Source organism: Mustela erminea, chromosome 20, assembly GCF_009829155.1.
Source record: "Mustela erminea isolate mMusErm1 chromosome 20, mMusErm1.Pri, whole genome shotgun sequence".
Taxonomy (NCBI): domain Eukaryota; kingdom Metazoa; phylum Chordata; class Mammalia; order Carnivora; family Mustelidae; genus Mustela; species Mustela erminea.
Genome location: NC_045633.1, coordinates 2,089,331 through 2,111,533, shown reverse-complemented (window position 1 = coordinate 2,111,533; position 22,203 = coordinate 2,089,331). Strand labels below are relative to the sequence as shown.

The 22,203-nt window shown below is 57.9% G+C and overlaps 1 protein-coding gene across 2 annotated transcripts in view; it reads right to left on the bottom strand.

Moving 5' to 3' along the window:
• Window positions 1-1,938: 1,938 nt before the first annotated feature.
• The window catches only part of GSG1L (GSG1 like), a 197,501-nt gene continuing 177,236 nt past the window's right edge, over window positions 1,939-22,203 (bottom strand). The window contains exons 6-7 of one of the 2 annotated variants that reach the window (XM_032328342.1): window positions 14,159-14,346; window positions 1,939-3,155 (exon numbers count right to left, since the gene is read on the bottom strand). In XM_032328342.1, coding sequence (XP_032184233.1) covers window positions 3,058-3,155; window positions 14,159-14,346 — 286 coding nt within the window. In that variant the 3' untranslated portion in view covers window positions 1,939-3,057. The remainder of the gene's footprint in view (window positions 3,156-14,158; window positions 14,347-22,203) is intronic. The other variant, XM_032328343.1, reaches the window with a different exon arrangement.

Genomic DNA, 22,203 nt, shown 5'->3' with positions numbered 1-22,203 from the left:
CTATTTTGGTTTCGTCCTAAGCAACAGCGTCTGTGAAATCACGACACTAAGGGGCCCGTTATACAGTTTTTCCTAATACACATTGACATAAACACAACTATTAAAATAGATTAAATTTTTGCCCGTATGTCAATTAAAATCATCTCCTGGACTTTGGTGGTCCAGCCGCCAACTACAGAAGGACCCTGGCTGAGGACTGAGCCTTAGGAGGCCTGGTGACCTGGGAACCCAGCCCCAGGGGCCGAAGCCCAAACTCCTGGTTCTGATGTTCGAGATCTTTGTCAGCGGGCCCTCATCCTCCTGCCAGACCCGTCTCCTGCCCCACACAGTAGGTGCACAATATTTACTGAGTGAATGGAAAATGGATTAATGAATCACTTGGTCAGTCAATGCATGCGTGAGTAATGAGCACACGTCTCTATGTGGGTGTCCCCTGGATCCTGAGACCCAAGCTATCCGGACCCGCCCCTGACCTAAGCCCAGAATCGGAGAGTCTTTGCCAACTTTCTCTACACGTCGGTCTGTTGACTTTCCATTTAGACGAGCTGAATCGGCCCTCGTTGTCGCATTCCTGGGGCACTGTGTGCACCAGACCACCCCTCCCCTCTCCCTCGGAGCCCGGGAGGGATGAGGCGGCAGAGATCCTTCTAGAATGCACAGTGGGGTGCACCCCAGGATAAAGCCCAAGCTTCCTAGGGAAGCTTCGTGTCCCTCTGGCCCAGCTCCCCGACCTCATCTGCGGCCGGATTTCACACCCCCTGTGGTCCTTCCTTCTCTCCATATCTATAGTCTGGGCTGCTGGAAGTTTCCTGTAATGTTCTGACAGTCTCCCTTGCCTGACAGCTAGACAACCTTCATGTATTCATGTATTGGCTGAAACATCTTTTTCCCAAAGGAGTCCTCCTGACCACTGCCACCGCCTCCCTCCCCCAGCAGGTGCTGCCTTTAAGACCCCATGGCCCCTAACTTTCCCCCATCAAGACGAGAGCAAACACCAACAAAGCACTATGTGCCAGGCTCTGTTTAAATGCCTCACGTACATTAGCCCAGTTAGCCCTCAGGACAGCTGTACGAGGTAGGTATAACGATTATCCCCATGTGCCCATGGAGATGAGGCACAGAGAGTTTAGGTCACTTGCCTAAGGTCTCAAGTGGGGGGGGGGGCTGAAATCTAAGTCCAGGCTGCCTGGCCCCCAGAGTTGGGCGCCAAGCATGCCACGCACTGTGCAACTGCCATCTGTCTAGTTCTCTGTCACGCCCTTCTGTGAGGACAGACACCCATCGGGTTGGCTCAATATCTTATCTCAAGTGCTCACGGCAGTGCTTGGCACATAGTAGGGGCACAGTGAGCTGTATCATAGGATAGATGGATACATGGAGTTAAATGATGAGGACGGTCATACATGGAAGGAAGATGGATGGACATCTGATATGAGGAAGGTTGGTGCCTGGTGAGTGGAGGGTGGATGGATGGACGCATGGACGGATGAAGGGTTGGACGGATGGATGGACGGATGGACGGATGGACGGACGGATGGATGGACGGATGGATGGATGGACAGACAGATGGATGGATGGACAGATGGATGGATGGACGGATGAAGGGTTGGACGGATGGATGGACGGATGGACGGATGGACGGACGGATGGATGGACAGATGGATGGATGGACAGACAGATGGATGGATGGACAGATGGATGCATGGACGGATGAAGGGTTGGACAGATGGACGGACGGATGGATGGATGGACGGAGGAATGGACGGATGGATGGACGGATGGATGGATGGACAGACAGATGGATGCATGGACGGATGAAGGGTTGGACGGATGGATGGACGGATGGACGGATGGATGGATGGACGGATGGATGGATGGACAGACAGATGGATGGATGGACAGATGGATGGATGGATGGACAGATGGATGGACGGACGGACGGATGGGTGGATGGATGGACAGATGGATGGACAGATGGACGGATGGATTGGCAGATGACGGACAGATGACGGAGGATAGATAAAGGGTTGGTGATGGATGGACGTATGGAAGTCTGCAGAACATTCTCTACTTGGGGGAAAGCTCTAGAAACCCATCTGGAAAGGGAGGAGTCTTCTTAAAGTCCCGGTTCTGACCCCATCTCTGCCATTCACTAGCTCTGTTATCTTAGGCAGGTTACTTCATCTCTGTGACCCTAAGTTCCCTCATCTTTATAACAGGGATGTTTCTCCAGGCACCTAAGCCCCAGGACTCCACATAAAGGTGCCTCTAGACATGGGGTCAAGGATCCCCAGGGGGTCAGGGCAGCTTAAGGCCTGGGCTTGAGGCCCTGTCTCCCAAGGTTCCCACCTGCCCGACCCATCCCTACCTCCTACCTTGCACACTTCTGGAATCCAAGGCAGCATGCCGGCCTGGCTCCAGGCTGACCCCAGCCCCCCAGACCCAGCTTCCACTCTGGGCACCTCAGTGTCTGGCCCTGACCCCAGCACACTCAGGCTGTCTCACCTTCAGGGTCCTTGAGGACCTGATTGGGTGGGGCCGTGGGGGGCAGCCACAGCCCAGAGAGCAACTGGCCTCCACACATAGCAAGAAAACAGGTTCAACAAGCATTTATTGTGCCCCTGCTCTGTGCCTGCTCTGTGCCCACACTGTGGTGCCAGTGCCAGGAAGCCCCGCCCACTCCCTGCCTCGGGCAGGGCTCTGCACCGCCTGGCACCCCCTGAACTTCCCGGCCCGCTTTCCGGGGCCAACGACTGTGTCTTCCGTGGCATCCTGGCTGCAGTGGACAGGGCGCCGCGTGTGAAGGTGGCTAAAGTCAGGAGTCGCTGTCCCAAAGTCGCCATGTGCAGCCCCGTGCATGCCTGAGGCCACCCCGGTTCCGTGTCCAGGGCCCTGAGCCCCAAGCGGTGGTGGGAAGGGCAGGCCTGTGTCTCCTACACAAGCTGGCCGAGTTCACAGCACACAGGCCAACTCTCCAGGGGCACCAGACCGGTGGTCTTGTGGCGGGGGGCCGCTTCCGATGGCAGCCTGACGTCTGGGGGCCACGCTGGGTCTCGGTCACACCCAGTGCCCCAGGACCCAGCACTGGCGGTTCAGCTCGGGGACCTCCTGTGTAGAGCTCCGGGGCCAGGAATCTCCCATGTGTGGATGGTGTCCTGCCAAGAGACGCGCTGGTCACACTCACAGCTGCCTTCCTCCCTCACGCACCCGCTGCCCACCCGTCTGTCAACCCACAGCAGCTGCCGGCCGCCCACGTCCCAGCTCAGCATCCGCCGTCCCGGGACCCCCCCCCACCCCGACACCCACCGCCAACACCCACCGCCATGCACTTCCCGCCCACCAACGTGCCCACGACCCCACTCCGACACGCTTCCCGCCCACAGTCCCAGACCCACGCGTGCACCTGCCCCGTCAACACACCATCAGCCTCTCCCACCCCGTTCACACCCCCAGCGGCCCGACCTCCCGTAGCCCCACGTGCCCGCCTCCGGAAACCCCCGCCTAGCCTCCCACTCACCCGCCCTCCGCCTCCCGCAACCACCGCCCGCGGCCGGGCCTGCTGCCACAGCCGCGGCCTCACCCAGCCCGCCAGCCTCCCGTGCCCACGCATCCAGCCGGCCCGTCCCCGCCGCTCCACTTACCCACCCCCCAGGCTTCCCCAAACTACAGTGTCTCCATGTGCTCAAGGAGCTGGGGGAGGGGTAGGAGAACACGCGGTGCGCCTGGGTGGCTCAGTGGGTTAAAGCCTCTGCCTTCGGCTCAGGTCATGATCTCAGGGTCCTGGGATCGAGTCCCGCATCGGGCTCTCTGCTCAGCAGGGAGCCTGCTTCCCCCTCTCTCTTTGCCTGCCTCTCTGCCTACTTGTGATCTTTCTCTCTGTCAAACAAACAAACAAAAGAAGGAGAACAGGCGTACACAGGGACTGAGAGTGAGTGCGTGGCTGTGCCCACAGGGAGTCCAGGCAGCGCCCTGGCCCAGGGCAAAGAAGAGAGACTCCACCACCGCCTGCCGCCGCCCGCTGCTCTTGGGAGCCTGGGCCCGCAGAAGGGCTGGGAGCGGGTCCTCGTCCAACATGCTGACTCCCGTGTCCCTGGGCTCCCGGAAGCCTGCTCCCTGCCGTCCCTCAAATGCCTCCCTAACATCTCCGACACACAGGAGCGGTGTCCACCCCACGCCGCGACCTGCTAACACGTCCTTGTACCTGCTGGAAACCAACCCCTCAGGGCCTGGCTCACATCTCCCCTCCTACAGGAAGCACCCCACATCTCGTGGAGGCCCTGGGCAGTTTCCCTCATCTTGGAGCACCTGCCCCAGTGGGACTCTCCAGCCTGGCCATCAGACCACGAGCCAAGGAGAATGATGGCCTGACCCGAGACAGAAGTTCGACAGCGGATCAGGGGAGGTGGAAGCAGAGAGAGAAACAGAGGGAAGAGAGACTGGGCTGGGGGGCCAGAGAGAAAACCAACAGCCACCTAGCATTCAAGGTCTCGACCCTACTTGATTCTAGCCTCACACGCCTGTGAAGTAGCTAGCACCCATTTTACAGATGAGGGAATGGACGCTCCATGAGGATAAGCAGCGGATTGACTCTTCCTGACTCCACACTTCCTCATTAAAGACATGTGTTCCAAGTCTTTAATGGCGCTCTAACGGAGGCTCAGACATTCTTGTCATCCTCTGGGGTCAGGCAGGTTCTTCGTAGCCAGCCCCACTGAGGTGGGAATTCCTGGTGAAGCCAAGCCCTTGCTTGCATACCTCCAAAGACAGATGGCTCACTACCCTTCCTCCACCCCCAAAGCAGCTCTTCCACATGGCAAAGCCTGGAAAGCCACGGGCAGGGGGGGGACGGCTGTGCTGATTTGGAGGGTGGCCGTGGGGGGTTTTGTGCTTTGATGTTTTTTTCTGCCTTGGATATTCTTTAATGTTAGCACTTTACTAATTTTAGTGTATTTTTTAAAGGGTGGGAAATAATTGGCAAACATTCTGGAACCATTTGGCCTCGGGAAAAATGTTTGTTTTGGCCCCAGCCACTGGAACGGTTGCATTCTTTGGAAGTGAATGCTGCCAAGATCTAGGTGTTTGGATTTAAAAAAAAAAAAAATCTAGGAGCAAATATTTGATTGCAGAAAGGTTTGATTCTTTTTCCAAATGAATATTTAGAAGTAATCGTAGCTGCTCCCACCATTGCCAATGGGGCCAACCCCGGAGCGTCTGCGGGAACAGAGAGAGAGATCATGCCTTTTGATGGAAGAGGAAAGGCCATGATCCCTATCCTTCCTTGAGTCAAGCTCAGGCTGCTTGTCGCCTGGATCCAGAGGTGGGTTTGTCACTGAGGACTGGAAGCCTCTTTTTTCCTTTGGCCTCCCGGGAGGGGCTTGGGGCCCAGAGCCATTTATAGTGGAGAGTAAGGAGCTCCGTCCCCCTGCATGACGAGCGCCCCCCAGGCCACCACCACCCGGTGCACTTTCCCTCTTTCAGTATCTTTACTTTGGGGCTAGTCACTAGCTGGCGGGGGCGGAAGGGGGCAGGGGGAAGCCCTTGATGCTATAGATTGGAGAATAACACCTCAGAAGGTCTACGGGGCCTGATCAAATGACATAAATTGGCGAAGCAGCCAGAAGCAACCATTCCTCAGCTCTGGCCAATTGTTGCCATGGAGAATGTGGGCTCAGATCTTCCAGAAAGTTCAGGGAAACTGAAAATCAGAATTTCAAAATAAAATCTCCTAGGCTTTCAATACTGACATTTACATTTTAACACGTTTACAGCCGTCTGTGGGCTAAGTAGCACCTCTCCGGCTGGCCGGTTCTGACCTCTCCTTCCCAGCCTGCATGCTTGTTCCAGGACTCTGTGCCATGGCTTCACACATTCTGGTCCCTCGGCCTGATGCCCTTCCCTGCTGTTTCCTGGTTACTGAGTCTCCCACTAGTCTTTCAAAGGCACCCCCTCTGGGAAGCATCCCACAACCTCACAGGCACAGGCCTTGCTCCCCCCATGGCTGCACGACAGGCTGCTGGTCTGTCTCTCCCCCTGGGCTTGTCACTTTGAGTTGTGAGGGTCTCCCCAGCTAACCCCAGTGCAGGTGGGGACTGAGTCTACTTTCATCCCAGAGCCTTGGCCCCCAGACCCCGGCCAGGCACACAGCAAGGGACAAGTGAAGAAACCAGGCAGGACTGGAGGAGGACGGAGTAATTCCTAAGCTTGGAGACTGAGCTCTGCCTGCCCCTCCTGGTCTGAGATTCTGTGCATGATGCGAGGCTCCTCGGTCAGTCTCTCCTGTGGGTACAGGCTTAGGGGGCAGAACTCTAATTGCAGTCTTGCCGTCAAAGTTTCCAATCCAGGCTCCACTGATTACAAGCTGTGTCTGTTAGTCTTCTTTTCTTTTTTTTTTTTTAAGCTGTGTGACTGTTGACAAGCACCTTCTCCTCTCTGAACCTGCAACGAAGGTCAGTTACAAAGGTTCAGCAGGCCCGGCGGGCCCCCAGCTAGAAGTCCATCCTATCCGACTTCAGACTGACACAGTAATAGCAAAATGCCTATGTGGGAGGGGGTTGGAGTCAAGCACCTCTCTTCCCAGATGGGGAGCCACGGCCCTGGGGTGGGAAGAGATCTGTGCAAGGTGCCACTCAGAGGGTGGAGAGCAAGCGCGGTGTCTTAAATTCCCTTGGAAGCAGCCAGGCTTAGCAGAGTCCTCGGCCCAAGTGAACATGAACGCATTTAATGTCCTGTCTCTTCCGTCCTCATTTCTCCGTCGTTCGGTGCGAAATCGCTGTCACGAACTCCCCCAGGGCACCAGGATCCCAGGAGATCCGCTTTCAGCTCTGCTGAATGGCGTGCAGTCACATCCTCTGTTCCGGAAAGGATTCACTGAGTCGGAAGGGCCCTTCTAAGCCAAGTCTGCCAGTGCCACCGCAAATGTGCCGAAGGGGGGACGGGGGCACTCACAGGGGGTGGAACTTGTCCGAGGCGCTCTGAAGCTGGTAAAGGAATGGATGACGGTGGGCACGTGGCTGGTGCTGGTGCTTCTGACCCCACGGCAGCCCAGCCCCGACCTGGCACCGGAGAGACAGGGGACGGCCAACGCCCCGGCCCGGCCCCACATGCGCTATCCAAGGTGCTGACGCCCTCTCTTGAGGACTCGCCGGTCCAGCCAGACCCTACTGTCTCGCTGCCTCAGTTCTTTCCTCTAGAAAGAGAGGGAGTGAGGGAGAAATGAATGAAGGTTGGCCCTGAGGTGTCTGGCTTTGGAGACCCTTCAGCTAGTGACACCCGTGTCCCTTTTCAACTCCTAAAATGTCACCACCTTGGCGAGGGCCCCAGGGCTGCTTCTCCAAGTCAACCCTATTCTGCAGATGTGTATCCCGAGGGCACTTCAGAGACTCTGGCATATTCGGGAATAGCCCTGTACTCGATTCCTCCCGGTTCCCCTACGAGGCTGTACGTAACGTGGGACACAGATTAGCTGAGCTGCTCCTTGTTGCTCTGTCCCTAGCCTCGCTTAATTCCACACACACTCATCATCTGCTAAACGAATGAACAAGGAAGGGTGTGGGAAGAGGGGCAGGTGTGCGTGAGAGCCGTGTGGAAGGGAGGGTGGGGTTTGTGGTCTACCCTATGGATCGCTTGTCTTGGGAGATCAAACGGGGGCCGCCCCAGGCTTGTCCTGGCTGGAGTCCATCTTCTGGCGACCCCACGACCTGCTCATCTGTTTTCGTGCTCAGGATCAGGCTGAGTCCTTTACTCTCTTATGACACGCTTTTTGGGTACCTACTGTGTGCCCGCCTCCACCGTGGGTGCTGGGTCTGCAGACAGGAGTGAGACACAAGCCGGTGCCTGTGAGTGAGACAGACGCATAAGGCGGAAATGACGAGGGCACACAGCCCTTACCGTGTGCCAGCAGCCGCTCACCGTGCCTCATGGGCACTGGCCCATTTAATCCTCAGAAATCTGAGTGAGGTGCCATTACTATGCCCATCTGATAGACAAGGAAAGTGAAGCCAGGACAGGTTAAGTCACCACAGTCTCACTGCCAGATTTGAACCCAGGCAGCCTCCAATGGCCCAGGCTTGTAACCACCATAAAATCCCACCTTCTAGACAATGCAGAGATGAACATGACCAGCATGGCAGAGGGGCAAGGCGGGGCTGGCTGCCATCCCCCGGGCATTTGAACTAGACTCAGAAAGCACTGTGAAGCTCACAATTCCACAAGTAGGGTTCGTTTCTTGCCCGGTGGAGGAAGGAAGGGGGCAGGTCTTTTCAGGCAGAAGGAACAGAGTGTGAAATGGGTTCTGGCAGGTAAATGAGGTTTTCAGGAGGTGTGAAAAACCTAGCACCGTTGGTGGCCGGGGGAGGCGAGAAGGTCTGTGCGGCTGGAAAGCTGGGCACACGCGGCGGGTGGAGCCAGGGTTGGGGGACTACGGGTGCCTGCGGGGAAAAGGCCCAGCTGCGCCCTCCGGGCGACGGGGGTCCATCCCACACCTGGGATTTGCACCTGAGCATCAGACTTACCCGATGTGGATTCCTCGGCCCTGCCCCAAACCAAGGAGTTGGAATTTCTGGGGAAATCTGTATTTTAACAACTGCCCCCCACGTGTTTCTGGGCAAAAGAAACGGTCACAGAGAAGAACAAAAGCACAGTGAGTTGTCCGGATTTGTGACCCAGGACAAATGACCTGGCTGCTCCTACCCTAAGTATCTTTTCCCGTAAAACAGAAATAGTCGTCAGCGTAAGTACCTCGAGGGGATGGAGTAAGCTAAGTCATTCGCTGGACACACGCTGATGGCCCACTGTGGGCCAGGCCCTGGGGTGGCCACACAGCTGAGGTGACAAGGCCCCTGTCCCCCCACATCTCCAATCTAGTGGGGGCACCGTCAGCAGAGAAGGGTCCCGAGAGCGGTGGGTGGCTGGGAAATGAAGCGGGGACAGGAGGGGGTGGCGGGAGGGCCTCTGTGGGTGTGTGTGGGAGGGGTCAGCACAGAGCCCGACACCCGCCAGGGGGGCCTAGGAGGAGGGGATGGGGGAGACAGCCCCAAAACCGTCTGAGGAGAATGGGCTGAAGAGGAATTGGCCCTAGAAGCACCCGTTTCCACCCAAAAGCCATCAAAGGGCCCAAGCACGGGACAAAATGCAGAGCTGCTCCTGGCCGCAGCTTTGGAGGGACGGGTCCTGGCTCGGGGCTGAGGGCTGCTCAGAAGCTGGTCCGCAGAGATGCAGCAACAGGGTCCCTCGGGCCCCCCGTTAGGAATGCAGATGCCCAGGCCCCGCCCCAGCCCTCTTGAGCCAGGAACTCAGAGACGGGGCCCAGCAATCCGTGTTTTAGGGAGCCCCCCAGGTAATTCTGATGTGAACACTGGCCTGGGTGTCTCAGCCCCCAGGGTCCCAGGTCTCAGAGGCCTCCAAGCCGCAGACCCGTCTGGGTGCCCAGGGAGTCGGCATCGACAATTATTTCAGAAACATTGTCTGCTTCCATTTCAATAAAGGAAGCGACTCGAGCAGTGCTCTATTGGATGTGATTTTGATCTAATAAAAATGCCAAGCTGCTCTGGACCCAGGGAAGTCTTTCTTGAAATTCCCTCTGCTATTTTGAGGGCAGCGGCGGTGGAAACCCATCTAGATGGAGCTCCCAGAAGCCACCTCTCCACCCGGCGAGTGACAGCCCTTTTGCCAAGGCCCCACCCGGCCTCACAGACACACCTGGCAGAATCAAAAGCTTGTCTCGGGCATTGAACTTGACGGCTGCAATCCGCTGCAAGCCCCATCTGCCCCCAGAAGGAAGACGCAGACACCTGGACCAGACGGCAGCATCGCCTCCATCAAATGTCACATCTGATGTGACACTCCCGAGCTAGCTGGTGGCATTGCAGAACCCCAGAGGCAAGTTTGAAAAGCATACTCCTTCCTCGGGAAAAAGAAATTGTGGCAGAGTCCATATCAGAGGAGCCCAAGGAAAAACAGCAACTTGTACCCAAAATCCGTGTACTGGTTGACGGGGAAGGGCCTGCTCCAGTGGGAAACAGCCGGACACACCCGGAGCAACTGAGCACAAGCCACAGGCCACACACCGTTCCAGGTTCTCAGAACACAGACTCGAATGGAACAAGACAGGGGGCCTGTTCTCCTGGAACCGAACTGGGAGCGGCCACCAAATAAAACCCAAGTACATAAATACAAAAAAATAATTTCAAGAGGGACAGGTGCCACGAAGGAAAGAAAAAAAGGTCATATGAGGACAGCGGGGGCAGAACGTTGCAGTCAGGGGAAGCTTCTCCAAGGAAGCAGTCTTCTGGCTGAGACTTCAAGGCGAGACACCGCCAGCCACGCAAGGGTTTAGAGGGAGAGCATCCTGGGCCGAGAGAAGGGCAAGTAGAAAGGCCCTGTGAGGGGATGTTCTGCATTTTCTCGCTAAGGCAAGGGGGCTGGAGCAGAAATGGCCTTGGACTCAAAGGAAGGAAAAAAATGGACCACCGAGCAGGGCTCTGTCCCCCAGCGGACCAGAGACCCCAGCAAGTCAGGGCGCCTTTCAGCTCCTTACTGCTTCCATGCCCACAGCAGAGCCGTCAACCCTCCTTCCCAGGGCTGGGAACGCCCGAGCAGAGACCTGCGCCCAGTAAGCCTTTAATAATGTGGGCTCGCTGACATTCTCCACCCCCGTTCCTCCTGCCCGCAAGTCAGCCCACCACAGAATCCGAGCAGCTGTTCGGTGCAGAAATATTGCAAAACTCGACCAGGCATTTCCAAAATATTTTCTTGGCCCAAACCCCACGAGCGGCTAAGAGGCTGCGTTCTGGGGACGGTGCTGTTTCCCTAGATGGCCTCATCAAGCTGCTTTCCTAGCCACGAGGTCTGCGAGGACCGAGTCCACAGGGGGCTGGTCCCTGAGTCCCTGAGTCCCTGGGCTGCGCCCAGAGTCTGGTAGACGGCTGCACCCAGCATGGGGGACCCCCACAGGCCTGTGGTAGCTCACCCTCGGGGCCCAGGGTTCCGGCTCTGGGGCCAGACGGGCTGGGTCCGAATACCAGCCCTGCTGCGTGTTGAGCCTCACTCTCCCCGCCTGTAAAATGGGCCATGTTTAGGATTAAATAAGCAGCTAAATGTAAAGTCCTCAGAACGCACACAGAGGAGGGGGGACCAGCAGACCTGGTGGGACTGCCCTCTCATTGGCTATTTTTATCATCTAGTCCAGGAATCATAATCGCTGCAGGATTCTACCAAGTGGGCTCACCTCTGGCCAAGGACGCCTCCCTCTCCAGCCCCTCGCCCTCACTGCCAGCCAGAGCAGGCGCCTGGCCTCTGCCATCACAGCACCTGCACGGACCCCACTCTAGCTCTGGCCGCACAGGACAGCCATGGTTGGGAGCCCCCCGGTCCAGGAACACAGCTTGTGCACCCCTGTGATCCAGAACCCAGCCTGGAACCAGTCCAGAGGAGCAGCTTTTGTAAAGATGTGTTGAGTCGATGGCTTTCTCGGAGGCCACAGGAGTGGCCACGTCAGAGGTAACTCGAGGGACTGAGGCCAGCTCCTCCCTTCCTGGTGAGAACCGAGTCCCCAGTGCCTCCACGGGCCCCAGGGGAAAGACCGCATCCCGGCAGCTCGGCTACCGGATGAAAGGCACACCTGGCAGAGCTGCTGTGGGATCGGAGGCTCCTTTCTTCCTGGGAAGCGGGGATCTGGCAAACCTCTGGGGATCCCCCGCCAGCCCTCGGCAGCCCCTTTCTCGCAGCCTTGGGCGGCTTCTCTGTGAGCCCCCCCAGGCAGAGCGTCAGGCTCTGGCAGCTTCGCCGGCTCTCCCCACCCCAAGCACGCTCCCTGGAGGACCGAGCCGCAGCTGTCTCCCTTCCCAGCTCCGCAGGACCGTCCAACTGCACCCAGACAAACAGCATGGGCACGCCAACCTCTGTCCTCTCTGGACACCCGGATGCCCCGGAGGACCCCCTCTGGTGAGGTGGGCGGCTGACCGCCACCCGCCCCAGGGGAATGCAGACCCTGGGCCCCGGCCCAGCACCCCCAAGGCCCCAGCAGAGCGGCCATTGTGTCTGGAGGGGTGACTCAGATACACGCGCTCTGCACCGGTGGCCCCAGCCCCTCAGCGGGGTTCAGGGCGGTCGCCTCCATACTGTGTCCTTTACAGACCCTCCCTGCTTGGGCTGCCTCCCCTGCTCCTACTGTGTCTTCTGGGATCACCTACATGGGTGCGGTCTGCTGCCAAGTCCTTGTCTCTGGGTCTGCCTCTGGGAGAACCTGAACGAAGACATCCTGACAATTCTTCCAGCAAAGAGTTCCTGAACCACCCACTTCCATTGTCATTGCCGAAGGCCAGGCCACGGTCATCTCTCCGGGGAGGGACTACAACAGCATCGAAGCTGCCCGCGGGCCGCGCTCTTGCTCCCCTCCGACCCTCTCCCCACGGAGCAGGTGGATGCGGGGTTGGCTACGGCTGGACGGAAGGACATGGAATGCAGACAGACAGACAGAGAGATGATCCAGCTCTCAGCACAGGTGCGGGAACAGATGAAGGATCTGGATGAGTCTCCTTCCCGCTCAAAACACCCCGGGCTCCCCACTGCATGGCCAGCTCCTTCCCCCGCCCCCGCCCCCACGCCCCTCTAGCCCCATCACCGGCCCCCGCATTACGGTCCCTGCTCCATCCACACTGGCCTCTGGTCCTGCCGCCCCTGCTTCGGGGACTCGCCCTTGCAAGCCTCTGCCTGGAAGGGTGAGTCCGGGGCCGGCTCTTTCTCATCCTCCAGGCTCCGGTCACTGAGGCGCCCGAGAGCCGCCTGCCCGGCCCTCACCCGCGCCCTCTGAGCACCTGCCTCTAGCCGAGGTGGCCTGGTTCGTTTCTGAGTCGCTTCTTACTTTCTCCCGCGCCACCCCGCAGAGGGAGGGTGAGCCCCACAAGGCAGAAGACTCTCTGCTCTCGCTCCCTCACAGCTGTGTCTTGGAGGGAATGAAAGATGCATTTCCTACAGGCTGTTGACCTGTGCATGAGGGCCCTGATGCTCCTTCCGGGAGGGAAAGCTGCCTGGCAGATGAAGTGGGTTAGGGCAGGGGTGAGGGCCATGGGGGGCCGGGCTGGGCGTGGAGGGCTCCTGCAGGTGCCCCAACCCTGGGTGTCCTCATTAATTCCAGCGCTTGCTCTTAGAGCCTGATGGGGTCCCGTCAACCCTTTCTTCATCCTTGGGCTTCGGTGATTGGGCTTCCCTGAGACCCCCAAGACCCAGGGCCCCCCAGGACCAGCCCCTTCCACGCAGGGCTGCCTGCCCATTCTGCAGGGAGCGCAGGGAGGCTCGAGCCCAAGCAGGAGCCTGGACGCTGGACCAGTGTTCTCAGCCTTCATTCCTCCTACGGGCTTCGGAGCCCCTCAGAGGGATTTCTGCTCCCTGGTCCCCTCTGCTTCTGGGAGTGCAGGTAGGAGAAGCCCCCAGGCACGAAGACGCAGACACTGGCTGCTGGAAGGCACTGGAGGGTCCTGAAAGGTCTGGGAGACACAGGCAGGGCGTGGGTGGCGTCTGCTGGAACTGCTCTACTGGGAGCCTCCGAGCTGTGCGACCTCTCCGAGTCTGAATTTCCTCCTCTGCACAACGTGGCTCGTAGTCCCAGCTGTCGGGGCTGGGGGTCAGTGCACCCAGGAGGTGGGGCATGACAAGCCCTTGGAAGGGGGTGTGGTGGGCGGGGAGTCCGTGGCAGGCCTTCCGCAGGCTGAGCGGAGTTGAGCTGAGTTTCTGCCATTTTAACATCAGTCTCACGTCCCCTCTTCCTTTTACCGGCCAGAGCAAGGCCCTTTCTCTCTTTTTACCAACCTTTGCTTTCTGGTCCCGGCGTTTGTTTTCCTAATGGGTGCCCTAGAGTCTGTCTGTGGTGTCCCCCACAGTGAGGCTACGAAGCCAATGCATTCCGCGCGGCCAGGAGCCTCGGCAGCCCACCCGAGTCCCAACCACTGTCCCCTCCCTGCCTTGGCTAGTCAGACCCTGGGGCCGTTCCCCCTTCTGGCCAACAGCCCACCCAGCCCGGACCTGAGCTGGGGCTCACCGGCCTGCCCCGAAGCACCCAACAACCTCCCTCAACTTCTTAGCATCCCATCTCCCTTGTGAGAGGACCACAGCTTCGGGGTGCGGGGGACTGGCTACGCCCAGATGCCAGCCTCAGTTTCCCCACCTGGAGGGTGTGTCTGCGGGAGCAAGCAGGGCTGCAGGGAGAGGTCGGGCTGGCTCAGCCCCAGGGTCCCCTCCCTTCGGATGGCGCAGGCGGGGTGCTGCCGACGAGGCCACTTACGGGCAGCGTATCGCTCGTGACGACAGTCTAAGCGCAGGTCGTCCTCCTCGTGCCCGTCCCCTTTCTCGATCCTGGAAAGAAAAGGACCCAAAAGCCCGTGTCAGAAAGAGCAAGCTGAGCTGGCAGAGGGCCCAGGACCTTTTCCCTCTGGGAACCCTGCGCAAAGCAACCTGGGCCATGGCCGCCGCCAAGACCCTTACCACGGCCCTATTAGATGGGTGCCGTGATCTCTGTTTTGTCCATGGAGAAACTGAGGCACGGAAAGCGAACGCGACCAGTCCAGTTCCAGACGGGGCTGGAACCGGTGGGGCAGGGAACGCCGAGCCAGCGAGGGTCTGGGTGCGGGCAGCTGCAGACCTAAGCCCTCACCCTCATCCCGCCGCTGACCGGGCCCGGGGCATGGCTGGGGCTGTGTTCCCCCACTGGGCTCGCCCCTGTGTAACCCAAATACACTGCGGAGCCCCCACACGGTCCAGCCCAGGAGTGCATCCCCGTAAGAGGAACACACTCTGGTCCCCAGAAGTAGAAACACTGACAATCACTTTCGTATCTGCTGAGGAACCCCGGAAGTGTTCCCAATTCCGTGTCTGTGGCCACGCTCGCTCTTAGATCTTTCCTCAACTCCTCTTGGCCTTTTACTTGCTCTGCGTCCCTCCTCCCGCTTCTTCTTTGCATGGAGATGCTCTGTTCTCTCCTGCAGGGAAGTCTCAGTCCCCACCCAAGCAAATGCCCCAGCCCCGTTTTCTGGTTCTTGCCATCACGTCTTACTTCGAATTGCCCAGCAATGTGTCCAGAGCGTGGGGCTAGAGAAGGAGGCATGGGGACGGTGACAGATGACCACCAGGCCATTGCAGACGCCTAGTGGAAGGGACAGAAATACTCCTGCACTGATCCTTCTGGTCCCCTAAGACTGCTCGTTCACTCATTCACCAGGAATGTCCAGAGGCCCTGCTCTGGGCCGTTTACTCCAGACGCTGTGTGCCCCGCCGAAACGTCTACCTCACGGTCTGCCCCCAGAGCCTCCAGCCCAGTAGACGACAGCGGGCACACGAGGCAGACTGTGACAAGCGTTGTATAACGCCGCCTGAGACTCCCCATGCCATCTGGACCCAGGGGCTAGGCCTGTGCTTCCCAGGAAGCAAACTTTAACACAAGTAGGTCTTCGACAAGTACCTTCTACGGCCCGGCTGCTTCCCGATGGCAGCACAAAACCCTAAGGGCTGAAGCTACAAGAAGGCATGTTGATGCTGTGGGAAAGTTCCATACAAGGAAAGATGTCCTTTTCTTTTTCTTTCTTTCTTTCTTTTTTTTTTTTTTTTGCATCTTTTAGTAGAAACATCTTTGTTTTTTTCCAGAGAGCACTGGCTTATTTAAAAAAGAAAAGAAAGGAAAAAAAAAAAACAACCTCCCACTCATACAGCAGAAGTCCCCCCCCCCTTATAATGACACCTCCCTGTGGTGGCTTCACCGCCGCTAGGAGCTTTGTGTTTATCATCTCAGAATTAAAACTTTTTTTTTAAACATATACAGCCTCAAATTAAACATGCTTTCATAACCTGGTTTTATCCTTACCCACAAATTTCCAGCATCGCTCCATGTCAGGACACATAAATCTCACTTACCTTTTCCCTCATATTGTATGGGGAGAACAGTTAAGATTCAACCCCGACTGACAGACACTTAGGGCGTTTTGTTTTTTTTTTAAAGAGTTTGACACTCTTAAAAGTAGTCCTGCATGTGTATCTGGGAAGATGCTGAGCTCCCCATCCCCAGAGGTAATCAAGACAAGAAGACCACCCATCATGACACTGCAAACACTGCGTGGAGGCTGGACCAGGTAACTGAGCCCACCCCTATCCCAGAGTGCCATCTGCCTGGCCATCCCCAGTGCCTCGGGGTCAACAGATGCCCGCCCTGCCACAGACAGACAGGCCGCACACGTCCTCTTGCATCTCTCAGCCTTAACCTTGAACCATTACTCCACCGACCCCAGGTTCCCGGTTCTCAGGGTTTCTTATCTTCTGAAATCCTCCTGTCCAAGCCTCATGCTGGGCACCTCCCTTGGGCTCTGCAGGGAGCCTTGGCCCCAGGGACGGGGGCCAGTGAGCCCAGGAGATGGGGTTTATAGAGAGAGGCAGCCCCACCTGGTCTGGTCCCTCCCACTCCCTGGGCTCCCAGACCTGGCACCAGGAAGCCCAGAATTCAATAGTTAACAGATCAGAGAACACCTGCCAATTAGCCGGCAAATACTGGAGGCCTCGTGCTGGGTTTGAGTACCAGAGTCATCAATGGAAGTCATCTGCAGGCGCTTGGGAGCCATCTGGTGAGGGGTAAGGCGTGTCAGTGGTTATGACAAGAGCTGAGGACCCTCCCATAGCCCCCAGCACTCCCCGGCAAGAAACACATCAGGACACAGGGATCTTCTGGGCACGACTGAGCCCTTGGGCCCTGTAGCGAGGAGGGATCATGGCCGACGGCAGCTCTGCTATCCCCAAGCAGCATGGCTTTGTGCAGCTCACCTGACTGCTCTGAACCCTATGGTCTAGAAGGTTCTACATGGCAATGGGCACACGGTGCTAAGCACGACAATAAGGACAAGCACCAGCACCCCGTTGGTGGTTGTGGACCCCGGAACTCGCTACCTGGCACAGAGCCAGGGCTCCAAACAGTTTAACCACCACGATTTCTAAACTCACTTCATCGGCGGGCTTCCCCGGTACATTTTAAAGTCCAAGAGAAGGGGATGGAGTTTATCTCGTTCTCCACTCGGAGGCCCCAGGGTCTAGCCTGGTGCTTGGCACCAGCATCCCCAGGAGTGTTCGCAGGCAAAGAAGAGACAAGGAACAGCACAGGCAGCCCGAGGCTCCGAGCGGCCCCGTGGAAACATCGGGGTGCTGAGCTCTGCGTAGGAAGAGAAGACCAACAGCGAGCGGCACTAGTGATGATTACATTGGATTCTCAACGGTGATTTCCTGCAGGAAATATTACGAGCTTTCTGAAGACAGTTTTGTTTTTTTTTAATGGTGGTGCAAGAAATTAACTACAAGTGCCTTGAAGGGCAAATAAAGGTGGGGGGGGGGACCGTGCTGGGACTGAAGCCCTGCTCAGGAGAGACACCCAGTCTGCAGCGAACACGGCTGTCCTCCGCGGGGGTCGGGCATCACCTCTGTGAAAGCCGCTTGAGTCTGGACATGTCCTGATCACCCGCCCGTGTGGCTTCCTCCTCTGATCCGTGGGCATCATACTGCACCAGCCTCTCAAGGGGGCTAGAGGAGTAACCGAATGGGCCCGTGGGAAGCCGAGTGCATCTGGCGTGCTCATCCTTATCACGATGGTCGTCACCAACCTCACCTCCGGGGATCTGGCGAGCTCATCCTTATCACGACGGTCGTCATCAACCTCACCTCCGGGGATCTGGCGAGCTCATCCTTATCACGATGGTCTTCATCAACCTCACCTCCGGGGATCTGGCGAGCTCATCCTTATCACGATGGTCGTCATCAACCTCACCTCTGGGGACCTTTACGGTCTGTCCATCTGTGACTCCTTCTCATGGTTCCAGTATTTTAACATGTTCACCAATCCCCGCCCCGGAGCCCCCCACCACCGAAGCCACGCCCCCTCTCCTTCCACTCCATCAGTTAGACCTGAGCCACGCGCCGCCTCTGGAAAGGGGTGTTTCGGAAGAAGCAGGCGGAGGGCAGAGAGCGCCCACAGGGAGTCATATGCAGCCTTCCGTCCCAGAAGAGACAGAGTCTTCACAAACTGGGGACAAGGAGAGTCAGGGCAGAAGCTAGGCTGGTGCCTAGCGAGGGGGGAGGAGCCCTAGGTGAAGGCGACGGGAACCGCAATACCCGCCCAGCCTTTCAAGTAAGAACAAAATACACTCATAAGCTGTCTAAATCTTCATTATTTGGGGTCTGTTTGCACCCACTCAGATCTATGTGCCACCAGAGTCACTGCCGCCACCACCATTAACCATCATCACCATCTTACAGTAGGAGAACCGAGGCTGATGTGGCCCTGGGACTTGCCCCCATTCGGTGGGGGCCAGTAAAGGCAAGAGCCCGGCTTTGCGGTGTCCGTGCACACTCCCAGCGTGGCGGACGGAAAGGCAGCAGCGTGACGACACTGACTGTGGGGCCGCGGGGCAGACAAGCGCACGCCGTGTGCAGCTGAATTCCGGCTCATCAGTGCCTGCATCTCCTGGGTGTCCCCACTGTGCCCCGCAGACCCCCAGGTGGCCAGGGACTCTCAGTCCCACCCACCCTGGGTCTCCCCAACCTGCGTAGTGAGGTCCCGGAGGGAAGCGGGGACCATCCAACTCCAGCTCTGAGAACTGCAGGCAGATGTGCCAACAGCTGTGCAGGGGGTGACTGCACGGTCACGCAGCCACCGCCCCAGGGACCCACCGCTTCCAGAATCGGGCTGCAGCTGGGTGCTGGCTGTCTTCTGAGAGAAGAGACGGCTGCTGGGGAGTGATGGAGGCGGAGAGGCTCCGACGGTTTGCGGGGGGACCAGAGCCACCGCCCCGTCTTCTCAGGAGGACCCCCAAGTACCTGCCCACCTAATTCCTGGGCCAAATGTGGTCATGCAGGTCAGGTCACCACACACAGGGATTCCCGCGGGGTCTTCTCTCTGCTGGGACAGCAGCCCCAGCACCTCGCCAGCACAGCCCTTCCAGAACGTTCTCTGTCCCCTGCGGTCTTGTCAGTACCATCCTCAAAGCCAGCCCCTCTCTCGCTGTCCCTGGGCTGGCTTGTTTCCAAGCCTCCAGCCACTTCCCGGTAGGAACTGGCAGTCCACAGCCCGTGCATACGTCTCCATCTGTCTGACAAAGGACTAGGTGTCGCCCCCCCACCTTAATTTCCAATCTAACTTGGACCATTTTTTATTTTAAATAAAATACAATAAAAATGAGTAACTAGAAAACAAAATGGGAAAAAACCCCACATTCGACGGCAAGCCTGGGTGTCTCAGCCATCTCAGCTTTCCGAGAAATCTTTCAAACTCCTACCAAGTCCTGTCCTCTGCGGGTGTGTGCAGATGGCTCTGGCTGGTGCTGGCTTCGGGGTGGGGCCCTTCCTTCAGCCTCTGGCCACGCCCACCTTCTGAGCACCTGCTCCGCCCTCCAGCCTGACGTTTCCTGAGCCTGACCTCGCTCGCCAGTCACGGATGGGCTAGTCTGGTTCAGCAGGTCTGGGGCAGGGCCCGAGACTCTGCGTTCTCACAGGTTCCCAAGTAAGGCCCACACTGTTGGCCCCGGATCACAGAAGAGCCAGGCACTGGACCCCCGGCTTTAGGCGCACGTGGGGCTCTGCTAAGCTTCGGCCCAGGCGCCCTTGGTGTCCTAGGCTGTGACCCAAGGGATCCAGGCCTCCAGGGGCCTCCCCAGGGTCCCAGCTACACAGGGGCAACACCTAAGGGCTGGCCACAAGGCCAGTGGGGTTGGAGGGTGCCCAGAGACCCCCTCGCCAAGTCCCTCCTGCTTCCCGGTCCCGTCCAGCTGGGAGTTCCGAAGGCCATTCCTCCTGAACTGGCCGTTCCTTCCAGATGCCCTCCCGCTTCCTTCTGACCGATTTCCACGCAAGGGCCCATCTGTGTCTCCGGCTCTTCCTTCACGCTGCGTCGGCCGGCCAAGGGTCCCGCAGTCTTCACGGGGCCACCTCTCATTTCCGGGTGCTGCCACAGGCCTCTCCAGAGTACGTGGCGATTTCACAGGACCCCCACGAGGGCGAGGAAGGGCACAGCGTCGCTGAGAAGTAATGTTCAGGCCGTGAAAGCGAAAACAGGTGGGCGAGAGGGTGCTGTGACTGAACCCGTCTCAGAGGCTAACTCTCTAGGGGACGGTCACAGAGGACAAAGGACACGTTTTGTCCTTTGATTTTGAAAGGACAAAACTCCACTTGCCGTGGAATACAGACTGGAATTAAGAGAAATGCTGGCAAATCAATGACTGTAAGTAGGAAATTAAGATTCCATAACATCATATCAAATGTGTCGTTCCAAGATACGGGAGATAAATGGATTTTTTTTAAAGATTTTTTTTTTTTTTTTTTTGCTCTTCCCATCTTCTGAGTAATAACATCATGATACGAAACATGTGGGGAAAATAACAGAGAAGATAAACATCCACGCTGTCAATGCCCTCGATGACTGTTCCGTGCACTTGACTTTTCTCTCCCGTCTCTCCAGAACTGTTTTTTTTTTTTAAGATTTTATTTATTTATTTGTCACAGAGAGAGAGCGCACAAGTAGGCAGAATGGCAGGCAGAGAGAGAGAGAAGCAGGCTCCCTGCCGAGCAAGGAGCCCAATGTGGGACTCGGTCCCAGGACCCCGGGATCATGACCTGAGTCGAAGGCAGCGGCTTAACCCACTGAGCCACCCAGGCGTCCCCAGGACTGGGTTTTTGACTGAGATCTCCAGATACGAGCACCTCGAGATTATTTTCAGAACTGCACGGGTGAGAAATTGTGATTTAGAAAAACAAATAATCCTTAGCACATGTGGGGCCCCCCACCCCACCTTTCATGGCCTCTATGGGGCTCCTACGATGCGTGAAAGACTCAAGACTTGGGTTATCTACAAAGCCCCTTCCTCCGCCTTCGAGGAGGCGGGCACACCTGAGGCGTGGGGCTGTTGAGCTTGGCTTGGGGAACGGGTCACACAAGCAAGACCATGGACAGCTCCAGGCAGCAAAGGTCCCTTGGCCTATCTGACTGGCCAGTGACCTGCCCAAGAGGCTTTTTCCGCTCTGCTCTTCCTCACTCTCTCCATCCATCCCCCTGGTGGGAAGGAAATAGGACAGCAGACATGGGTCCTTGTCCCGTGGGACCTTGCTGAGGAACTACGAGGTTAGAGCTGAGCGAGGTGGGGGACCGTTCACGGGGCTGTTACAGGTCAGAGAGGGGTCTGTCTCGCTCAGGGTCGAAGCTGGAGGCACACCTGAAGGATGAAAGCTGGGAAGGCCGGTGCGGAGGGGGCTCTCCTGGCAGAGAGGACAGCGGTCCAGTGGCTACCCGCAGGCAGAACCACCTGCTAGGAAGGGGACTGCCAGGGCCCAAGGAGTGCTGCGTGCAGGCAAGGGGACCAGGGTCTCGGTGAGGCTAGGAGGTGGCTGGGCCGCACATGTGACAGTGAGCAGAAATCGCTGCGGTGTTTCAGGCAGAAAACTGGGGCAGAGGTGTCCTGAGTTAGTAGCACAGTGAAGGGGCATCCCACTGGGGAGGGGACGCGGATGGGAGGGGTAAGGGCGGATGCAGGAAAACCATGTAGGGCTCACAGGGGTGTGGCTCGCACGCGCAGGACCATAGGGGGCAGAGAGTCGTGGTAATAAGCCTGGGTTTGGAGGAGACCATCATGAGTCGGTCCCGGCCATGCCACGTTTTGGTGCTTTTGAGAATCCAAAGTAGAAGCAACAAAGAGACAGATGTCTACGGAGCCGGGCGGTCTGGGGTGGACTAAGAATGCGGGAATCCTGGCACACATGGGGCCGCTGAGGCTTGTGTCAAATGAGGACAGAGGAGGGCCCAGAAAGAGCCCTGGGAGCATCGCCACTTTACAGAAGGGGAGGGAGGAGTGGCCAGCGGGGCCTGGGGAGGGGTGCGTATGCTGAGGGTCAGGGCCCCTGGGAGCTGTTTGGGGCAGCGGGTTGTGCTATGAGAGAGAGGGGACAAAGTGAAGACAGGCCCTTCCAAGAGCGTCCCTACAATGGACAGGAGAGCAGACAGCAGAGAGCCCCCCCATACCAAGCAGGAAGATGGGCAAAGGGGGGTGTCAGGCCCTCAATGGGGTAGGAATCATTCAAGTCTGTGCCTATCTCCCCGCTCTTGAGGTCTGGCTCCTCCATGCCTGCCTCGAGGCCCAGTGCGGCTGCGTGCGCCCCCGGAAGGAGGCCTGGGGAGGGCTGCTACGCCATGGGTCTCCA